Source organism: Nanorana parkeri, unplaced genomic scaffold, assembly GCF_000935625.1.
Source record: "Nanorana parkeri isolate BGI_ZX_2015 unplaced genomic scaffold, ASM93562v1 scaffold928, whole genome shotgun sequence".
NCBI classification, from domain to species: Eukaryota; Metazoa; Chordata; class Amphibia; order Anura; family Dicroglossidae; genus Nanorana; species Nanorana parkeri.
Window position 1 is genome coordinate 133,043 of NW_017307196.1, and position 10,174 is coordinate 143,216.

The window sequence follows — 10,174 nt, forward strand, 5'->3', positions numbered from 1 at the left end:
CTCATAGACCACTAAATTCATCATTGTAAATCCCGCGGACCACTAATAGGAATTTTTTCAAAATATATTCTCATTTATTTTGTTTCCTTGCATATAATTATATACTCATATGTATGTATATCTATCTATCTATATCTATATATAGATATATATAGACATATATATAAAACCGCTGCATGAGTCCGTGAGAAGCAGCCCCAGAGCCTCCGTGCCCAGCCTGCACGCCATCAGAGGGGCCCGGGGACCACCAAAATGTTCTCGCGGACCACCGGTTGGCGACCGCTGGCCTAAACAAACTTTGGTGTAGCGATTTGGTTATAGACTTTTGGTGGCTTTAGAACAATTTGATATGACATGGGTGACCGGATAGTATTATTTTCATTCTGATAATATTAGGGTTAGGTTTACCCTTAGGACTTGTTTCCTTTGCAATGGTTTTCATGCTGGCTAGCTGAGATCAGTGAGTATGCGTCTTCTGAAAACTGGAATGCAGTTGGCTGTGTATCAGCATGCAGAGCCTTTCTTGTTGTTTCTGTGCACTTTAGTTTCTTTCTGAAAGACAAGCAAAACAGATCAAAATGATCCCTTAAGCTGCCCATGCACTGTTCTATTTTTGTTGTTTTGCCTGTGGGCTAAAGGGAAAAAATAGAACAGATTCCTTCAACGTTTACGAGCGAGGAATCCCCGCTGTTTCCTTGGTATTACCCGAGCAGAGCCGGCAGCTCTGCATTTCTGATCTGCTCCTTCAATTGACTGATCGAGGGATGCCGTCTGAAAGGGTGCCGACAACAGCACCCACTGTGCAAATTTCAAATTCACATAATGTATGGCCAGCTTTGGGGTTAGCTTAAGGAGATATATGTGAAGTTGGTTAAGCTTGGGGCTAGGCTGAGGTCAGCAGTCATAATAAGGCTAATAGTTAGATTTAAGGGTTATTTTGAGATTCACAGCTAGGTAGATTAGTGGTTTAGCTTCTGGTTAAGGTTTAGCTTTACATGCGGTTAGGTTTAGGAAAAACAGTAACTTAAATTCTGACTGTACTTCATAGCCGTTAGCTTTGGAGCCTTAATGTACATTGCGTTAAGGAAGTCTATGCATAAAGAAAGGGCCGCCAACACCCTGCAACGGACTTAGAAGCACACACGGCACTTCCCTCCCCCCCCCCAATGTAGTTTGTGCGTTGTTGGCGAGAGGTTTGTTGTGAGTTGGCCACACTGTACATATTTGTGGGGTGCTATTCATAAAGGACGGTATTGCAATACATCACAGTCATGAGATGCATTGACTGAATGGCCTCTCAAAAAGCGGTTAGCCACGTCCAGACAGAAAATGGAGGATTGGCCTTAGTGAACAATCACATAGCTCACGCTGCGGCTTTTTCCCCCAAAGTCACTGTTTTTTATATCATAAGTTTGTTTTTGTTTTTCAACAATTGAATGAGGGTTATCATGGCGGTTACCATGGTTGGTCTGTGGTTATCCTGAGCCAAAGGTTTGAAATAAGTCATTCTTTTGCACTTGACCATTGGGGGACAAGAATGGATGAAACAGTATAAATGGCAAAGCCTATATGTTACATCGTGGGAAGGCTATTCACTCAGTGAGCATTATAAGGGGCCTATTTATAAAGCATTTGCACAGCTATTCATCCAGCAAAATGGCGGGTACCTTTTTGTTCTGTGTGAGTTCACCAGCTGCAATGAGAATGGGGCAAAATCAAATGGTCTTAGGATATTTTTTTCTTGTTGAATGTTCTTAACCTTCCTGGCGGTAATCCCAAGTGTGGCTCGGGGGTAAATTTTCCGTACCAAAAGCGGTAACCCCCCGAGCCACACTCTGGCATCTTCCAGGTTCCTTCCCTGCCAGCGCCGGCATTGTAGGGGGCGGAACCGGCGAGAAATAGAAGAAAAAAAATACTGAGATAATCATACCACCAGGAAGGTAAAGGCATATTCCATATATATTTTGAATGGCTAGACCCCTAAGTGTCCTATTTAAAGCAGGACTTGGTTGCGTACATTACTAAATATATATGAAAGTTACATGGTTACGTCAAGGCGCCTCTGTAACATGCAATCTTATTTGAATCACTGAGTAATGGCGCATATAAAAGCTTTAATTGAATTGAGAGCGAGCTTTCCTGGGAGTCATCCAATTATTTCCTCTGGTGAAAGATACTGACATTGTAGGAGTGCTCACTGATAACAGGGTCACCCATGATACGGTTCCTATTATTATTGTGCTTGTTGTATTTAGAAGACCGTTTCTTTTATGCAGTCTGTTTTCCTGCTGATGGCTGTAACAGTACAATTCTGCTATTAACAAATTGTATTTCTCACTTAGGGTGCCAACATACTACTTACAGACAATGGAGATGTCAAACTAGGTAACGTCTGCATATCTAATTGTTTTCACAATCTTGCAGAGAAGGTGTCCTGTTATCTTACAGCAGAGCTTGGCAAACTGAAAGCCTCCAGCTCTTGCGGAACTACATTTCCCAGAATACCTTGCAAACCACTGGATGATAAGGCATGCTGGGATTTGTAGTTCTGTTGTCACTGAATGGCATTGAATATTTCCTTAACTCCAGAAGTGCAGCTGTTCATTTAAAGTATATCTAAACCCAAGAACTAAAGTTGAATATACTGTATATTCAGCTTACCAGTTCTTAGATGTGGTGGCTACATTCTGTACATTTTCTGCATAAAAATACCTGTTGATCCTGCCAGGAATTTTAACAGGCTTCCTATCTTATTTCTGAGAGCTGCAAAACACCTACCCCTTATGCAGTGGTAAAAAGGAGAGAGAGGCTTTGTTATAGGTCCAAATCAGGTGAGCACCCTAGGGTGACCACACCAATAGTTCATAGATACAGTACTGTGAGTGAGCGTTGTCACCCTAGGAGATGAAAGGTGTTACTGGCAGGAGCACTATGTAAAAAGAATGTCACAGCAAGGATAGCTAAATCATAAACCTTTTTAAAAATGGGTTGCCTTATGTCCAACATGATTTGGCTTGAGCATAGTGACACAAAACCAAAATGGTTGCCGACCGTGAGCAGATTTTGTTTTTTAAATTGTCAGCATGCAATCACTCATGGATTTTTAATTTTACAGCGGACTTCGGTGTGGCAGCAAAAATAACAGCAACAATTGCCAAGAGGAAATCTTTCATCGGAACCCCATACTGGTAAGGAAGGACACCTCTGTTACTCTACTAGGTGCATTCCGCCTCTTGAAAAGAAGGACAGGGCCCATAACAGCCAATCACATCATCCTTTCTAGTGTAGTATGGGAGAAAGAAAGGGAGAAACTGATTGGTTACTACACTATTTGGCCAAACGTTTGTGAAAACCTGACCATCAGAGCTATACGAGCTTGTTGGACATTTTATTCCAAAACCATGGGCATTAAAGTGTATACACATCCTTAGAAATAACTGCTTATTTTCTCCATTTTGGTCTATTATATACACTGTATACATACATTAAAGTGACACTAAACTCAGGAGGTAAACCTTAAAAATACATCATATGTACTTATACACCATATGTAAGTACATTAACCATTAACAAAAATGTATCTTTGTGTATCACTCGGCTGTAGATCCTCCAATCATCTCTGAATTGGTGCTGACACTGTCCTTCCTTCTGGAGGGGGGCTACTTTTATTCCCCATGGTCCCTGTGTGTGTTGTAAAGTAGTCACCGCTCCAAGCTCACCCCTGTGCTGGACTACAATCTCAATACAAATTATTAAATTAAACATGAGATTGTAGTCCATCACAGGAGCGAACTTGGAGCGGTGACTACTTTACAACACACACAGGGACCATGGGGAATAAAAGTAGCCCCCCTCCAGAAGGAAGGACAGTGTCAGCACCAATTCAGAGATGATTGGAGGATCTACAGCCGAGTGATACACAAATAAGATACAATTGTTGCTAATAGTTACGTTACTTGAATGTATTTTTAGCATTTAACTCCTGAGTTTCATGTCATTTTAAAGCCCATTTTGCCTAATGTATCCGAGTGTGATAAATCAGAACTCTGAATCAGAATTCAACTAATTTCCCAGAAAGAATAAACAGTTTGAGTCTATTATATTGCAGTGTATGTTTGACCATGCTCTTTCTGTCACAGGATGGCCCCAGAAGTGGCAGCCGTGGAGAAGAATGGAGGATACAACCAACTCTGTGATATCTGGGCTGTCGGTATCACTGCAATAGAGCTTGCAGAGCTGCAGCCACCATTGTTTGATCTGCATCCAATGAGGTCAGTTTTGGCTTTGGTTTTAGATGTCCGCTGACGAACAAAGCTTGTGACTTTTTTGTGTCTTTGCTAAACTTGTAGAACAGATTTAGATCTAGGTTGTGCTTTTAAAATAAACTGAAGCAAGCATTCAGATTCCTTGTCGCACATTAGCGCAGCTTTAGAAAGCCCAGGTATGGATTTCATTAAAGCCCATCTATGGCTACCCCAGTGCTTGTTTTTGTCTAGGGGACTGGAGTAATGCAGATTTACTTCTCTGCTCCTGCCGGTTCCCTCTGGACTAGTAGACCGGTCTCCACAACCCCACTGGGCTTTGGAAAGCTAACGGATGCTAACATCGTCACGTCATCATAGCCCTACATTAAACATGAGAACGTCAAGGGACATTCCACTAGCTGGAGTTTGGTGGGGTAATGGGGATCATTTAGGCCTGGTTCACACCTGGGCGTTTTGTAGCGCGTTGGTACGCTCTGCAAAACGCTCAACACTGAAATCCCACCATTTCCTATGGGTATGGTTCACACCTGGGCGTATTACAGGACGTATGAACGCGCTACAAAACGCCCTACGCTCAAAGAAGTACAGGAGCTTCTTTGGGGCGTTTTTGTCGAGCGTTTCCATTGGGATACAGCCAAGTAGCCCTCGGAAACACGCGTTTGTCGCGCGTTTTTTTTACCGCGAGTCACGCATATTCGATACGCCTGGGTGTGAACCCAGCCTTAAGTCAATCTGCTTTACTCCAGCCCCTATACAAAACGAGCACTTAACCCTCGCAGTGTGTAGGTAGCCCCACAGCAAGAGTAGTTTTTTTCTAGTTTATTGCTGTCTCTGCTCCAACTGGAGTGATTCACTCTTCTATTTGCCCTTTTGACCATTATCACCGAGACCGAAAGTGATGGGGAATCCAAAACATTAGATTTGTCACCGAGAAGGAATAGAGGGAAAAAATCTTTTAGTGGGGGCATCTGTTCCAGTGGCCGCTATCTAAGAACGGATTTCCCCTAATTTTGGAAACATTCCCTCTTCCTGTTGTGTCTTTGGGGCAAAAAGTGAAGGGAAGCACCCCAACAGACTGCACTTTAATAGTTATGAAATTACTAAGCTGATGGGGTTGAACCCTTTCACCAGCTTCTTCCACCAAACTGCCCTCCATCTCCATTCTGCTCACGTACAGCAGGCAGGACTAGGAATCCCGCTTTCCCAAAACTAAGACAGAACAGGACACAGAGATTTCTCCACTGGGGTCCCTGAGAGTGCCAGAAGCCAGCGAGTGATTCAGCGGCAAGATTTCAATGGATGTTTTATCTGTATTTTATTTTGTAGAGGAAATCTTTCTTTTTTTAATATTCCCTTTTTTTTTTTATTATAGAGCTTTGTTTCTAATGTCGAAGAGTAACTTCCAGCCCCCTAAGCTAAAGGAGAAACTGAGATGGTAAGTTCATTGTTTTTAACCGCAACTGCAGCCACACTTGAGCCAATGCTCAATTTGAATACAGTAGAGAAGGACTAGAACCTCTGAGTTGCTGACCCATTAAAAATATGCAGCATAGGAGTTCTGGCTTCGCTCAGTCTTTATGACCTGTGTGCTTGTTGATGGCATGGGCTGAGAGGTGAATAGTAATCATCTTCCTTTCAGGGGCCACTTTAATTTGCGTACTTATTTTAGCCAAAGCACTTTAAAGGAGAACTATGGGGTTGGGGCTTCTCCCCATAGTTCTCAGAAGGGTAACTGGAGGACATAAACTAGCGTCCTCCCGTTACCCAAAGCTCAGTATACCGCAAGCTGCAGCTCGCAGTATACTGAGACGCCACAGCTGAAACGGATCCCGACAATTATGTCTGGATCCGCCCAGCTGCATGAGTGACAGCTGGCTCTGCCTATCTAGAGGAAGAGCCAGCTGTACCCGCCCCCTCCCCCATCAATTCCGCCTGTCAGCGCTGGAGGATTGGAGCGGGGAGGGGGGAATCCAGCCCCTCTCCTGTCACGGCTCTGTGCCGTGACAGGATCCAGAAGTGAGCGAATGCCGGTATGTGTTCGCTCACTTCCCGATCTACTGAGCCAACCTGTGACAGTCTCATGGTCACAGGTCGGCTAGAACTATGAGGATGAGTGAAAAGCACCCACCTAATAGTTCTCCTCTCCTTTTAAGGACTATCCTAACCTCCTGCATTGGAACTCTGGCTGTTAAATTACATGCCCTCTAAGTTTTCAGCAATGTTTTTACCTTTTGATTCATGCACATTCTTATATGTTAAATGTTTCTTCTTCAGGACGCCAGTGTTTCATAACTTTGTCAAAGTTGCTCTCACTAAAAATCCAAAGAAAAGGCCAACCGCTGAGCGAATCCTGACTGTAAGTTCCCACCTGCTGCACCATGTACAGTTTGTCATATCTTCTCTCATCTAACCCTGATTTTCTCTCTTCCAGCATACGTATGTGGCACAAGGGGGTCTTTCCAGATTCCTGGCTCTGGAGCTTCTTGATAAGGTGAACAACCCAGATCATCATCACCATTATATTGAGCCTGATGAGGATGACCTGGAGGTAAGTGACTGAACCTTTCTCTATAATGAAGAGAAGGAACGTTTAACGGTGTCCATGCTTTCATTGGTCAAAACATTAGTGTTGTAATTAATTTGCAGTACAATGAAACAGCTTCACTTTATATTTAGCCCCCCTCTCTCTCCCCAACTGTATTCAGCCACTAGGCGTTCAAAGAGTAAGCCCTGTGTAAGCTCCCGACGTTGGCTTGGAGCTTACACAGGGCTGAGGAGGCATGCCTGCTCCATATGACAGCACTGGGTGCCTGATTGGCCAAGTCCCAAACACCAGCACTATCTCGTCAGAAGAAGGGGAGTGAGTCACATGATCCCCTTACCTGGAAGAAATGGGTAGTTGCGGGGGGGACAGGACTATAAAGCAATAAAATGGTGTGAGACTTTAGGGCCGGTTCACACCAAAAACTCCACGTTCCAGTGCATTCGGCCTCTGGAACGGAAGCTGGCCGGCTCCCTGAGGAGGAGCGGGAGGAGGCGTGGCGGTGCATTGAAATCAATGGCACTGAAGCCACACCTAACCCCCCCCAAACCCCCCCCCCCCCCCCCCCCCCGCCCCCCCCCAGCCCGCAGTGCAATCAGACGCGTGGCAAAACTTTGCCTGCGTTCCGTTCCACCGCAAACGCAAAAAATAGAGCAAGCCCTATTTTTGCCTTTGCAGTGTTTTGCCACGCATCCGATCGCACTGCGGGCGTGGAGGCGGTGCCATTGAATTCAATGCACCGCCATGCCCCCTCCTGCCCCAGAATGCAGGGGGAACATTCAGAGGAAGCACTCCTGGTTCAGGATGATGGTATTATGCAAGATGTAAACACAGGTGTGCCTAGGCACCCTCATTTTCCAGGAACTGCACTGCTGTTTTTCAGGAATAATTCCAGACAAAAGTTAAATTTTTCTGAGTTAGCTTCCTGACTTCAGTACATTGGCTGTGTTTCCTGGGTAGCAGTAGTAGTGCACTAGTTGACTGCTTTTTTTTTTTGCCTGCAGTTGACATTCAAAGCCCTGAGATTTTAGAATAGTTTTGGAGTGGGGAATCCCTGGCTGGATTATGGGGAGGAGTAATATTTGTCATTGTGGTTTTCCTGCAGCCAGTCTTGGCGGTGCGACACACCATTCGTTCTACAAACAAGGGAATGAGAGCAGAGAGGACCGCATCAGAGCTCAACTGTAAGTTTCAAATCTGTCTTTATTTCATCTCATCATAGATATTTTTTTCAAGCAGTTGGAATCACTTGGATTAAAGTCGAGCGTCTGGAATTGAACTGTGTTAAAGGGACTTAAATCAGGATCACATAAAACAAAAAACCTCATCAGATATCCACTTCTGTCCTTTTTACATCCTCAAGGCAGCTCTGACAATTCTGGTTCTGTGTGGTGCTACTGTACTGTAACTGTGGTGGTCTCTGGTTGCCTAAGAACTGTGGTGGTCTCTGGTTGCCTAAGAACTGTGGTGATCTCTGGTTGCCTAAGAACTGTTGTGGTCTCCGGTTGCCTAAGAACTGTGGTGGTCTCCGGTTGCCTAAGAACTGTGGTGGTCTCTAGCTTCCTGCATCAGAACTGTGGTGGTCTCTAGCTTCCTGCCATGGAACTGTGGTGGTCTCTAGCTGCCTGCCATGGAACTGAGGTGGTCTCTAGCTGCCTGCCATGGAACTGAGGTGGTCTCTAGCTGCCTGCTATAGCACTGAGGTGGTCCCTAGCTGCCTGCCATGGAACTGAGGTGGTCTCTAACTGCCTGCCATGCAACTGAGGTGGTCTCTAGCTGCCTGCCATGGAACTGAGGTGATCTCTAGCTGCCTGCCATGGAACTGAGGTGGTCTCTAGCTGCCTGCTATAGCACTGAGGATGTATGTATGTCATGTAGGTGTCTGCATTGCATTATGGGATGTATGTCATGTAGGTGTCTGCATTGCATTATGGGATGTATGTCATGTAGGTGCCTGCATTGCATTGTGGGATGGATGGATGTCGTGTAGGTGCCTGCATTGCATTATGGGATGGTGTGGTGGACATGCTGCAAATTTGAGTGTCCACGTTTGGCTCTTCCATGGTTCTCTGCAGGAACAATTATATTGGGAGTAAAGCTTTGCATGGCTAGTAGATTTTCATGCTAACGTTCATTTGAAAAATCTCATCAAAGCATTTGCTCATGCCATCAGAGACCTGACCAATGTCATTTGATGGGGACATTGGATTTTTTGAATTAATGGAGCTTCCCCAAACGAAAACCACGTCCCCTGTTAGAATTTCGTTTGTTCCAAGAAAACATTTCCGCTTTGCTCCTTGGATTATTTTCATCTGAAAAACATATTTTGTTCAAACAAAATTCTGCTGGTGTATTACGAGCTTAACTGGTACTTGTGGTTCTTTGTCATTTCCTAATGACAGGTTCCCTTGCTGAGCGGTTTGTTTTGTCTTCTGTTGGTGGTTCTCCGAAGCATTGGAAAACTAACAAGAGTCCTCTTATGTCCTAATTACAAAAGCCGAACAGAAGCTTTTTTTTATATAATACTTCCTGTGCAGTTTTTTGTCTGCTGCCATTGTGTTAGATTCTGGGCTGTGATATTTGAAGTCCTGTAATTCACATTTGCTGTAATTCCCCCAGAAACAGGAACTAAACACAGCTACAGCTGTCACTGGATGCTTCTTATATACACAGCTTCCTTTGTGTCCTATTGTCAGAAGTGTCCTCGTTCACCTTCCGCACTTCCTCTAGATTCCAGTATGAAAGCAGATCAAATCTGGTCAGTTTAGGGATTACTTTAAACAAGTAAACAGCCAACACGCTTCAACTTTGCCAACGCTGTGCAAATCCAGGTACAAGCGTTTGTTGTACTTTTGTTTCCTTGCTGCAAAACAGTCTTCAACTTTTGTATTGTTCTTTTTTTAAAGTTCATGTTCACATTGGAGGTGAGGAGATTAAGGGGGGATATGATCTCCATGTACAAAATGTTCAATGGTGGCAGCAACATTAGCGATAAACTGTTTAAAATTAATTCCATTGCAAAAACTAGAGGCTGCCACCTAAAATTGGTGGAAAAAAAATTCCAGCACAAGGGGCGAAGGGGGTTCTTTACAGTAAGATCAGTTAGGGTCTGGAACTCACTGCCGCCTGCAGGCAGTGATTTCAGCAAACAATGTGGAATGGTTCAAGAAACTTTTGGACGATTTCTTAACCAGTTGACATCCGCGGTGTTAAACCCCCTTCCCATCCAGGCCATTTTTCAGTATTCAGCGCTGCGGTACTTTAACTGACATTTATTCCGTCATGCAGCGCTGTACTGAAATGAATTTTATACCCTTTTTTGGGGACAGATAGAGCTTTCTTTTGGTGGTATTTATTCACCACTGGG

The 10,174-nt window shown here is 44.3% G+C and overlaps 1 protein-coding gene across 1 annotated transcript in view; it reads left to right on the top strand.

Moving 5' to 3' along the window:
• MAP4K5 (mitogen-activated protein kinase kinase kinase kinase 5) overlaps positions 1–10,174 on the top strand; it is a 96,282-nt gene that overhangs the window by 55,850 nt on the left and 30,258 nt on the right. The window contains exons 7-13 of the mRNA XM_018566242.1: positions 2,343–2,385; positions 3,116–3,188; positions 4,140–4,271; positions 5,638–5,700; positions 6,540–6,621; positions 6,697–6,813; positions 7,913–7,991. Coding sequence (XP_018421744.1) covers positions 2,343–2,385; positions 3,116–3,188; positions 4,140–4,271; positions 5,638–5,700; positions 6,540–6,621; positions 6,697–6,813; positions 7,913–7,991 — 589 coding nt within the window. The remainder of the gene's footprint in view (positions 1–2,342; positions 2,386–3,115; positions 3,189–4,139; positions 4,272–5,637; positions 5,701–6,539; positions 6,622–6,696; positions 6,814–7,912; positions 7,992–10,174) is intronic.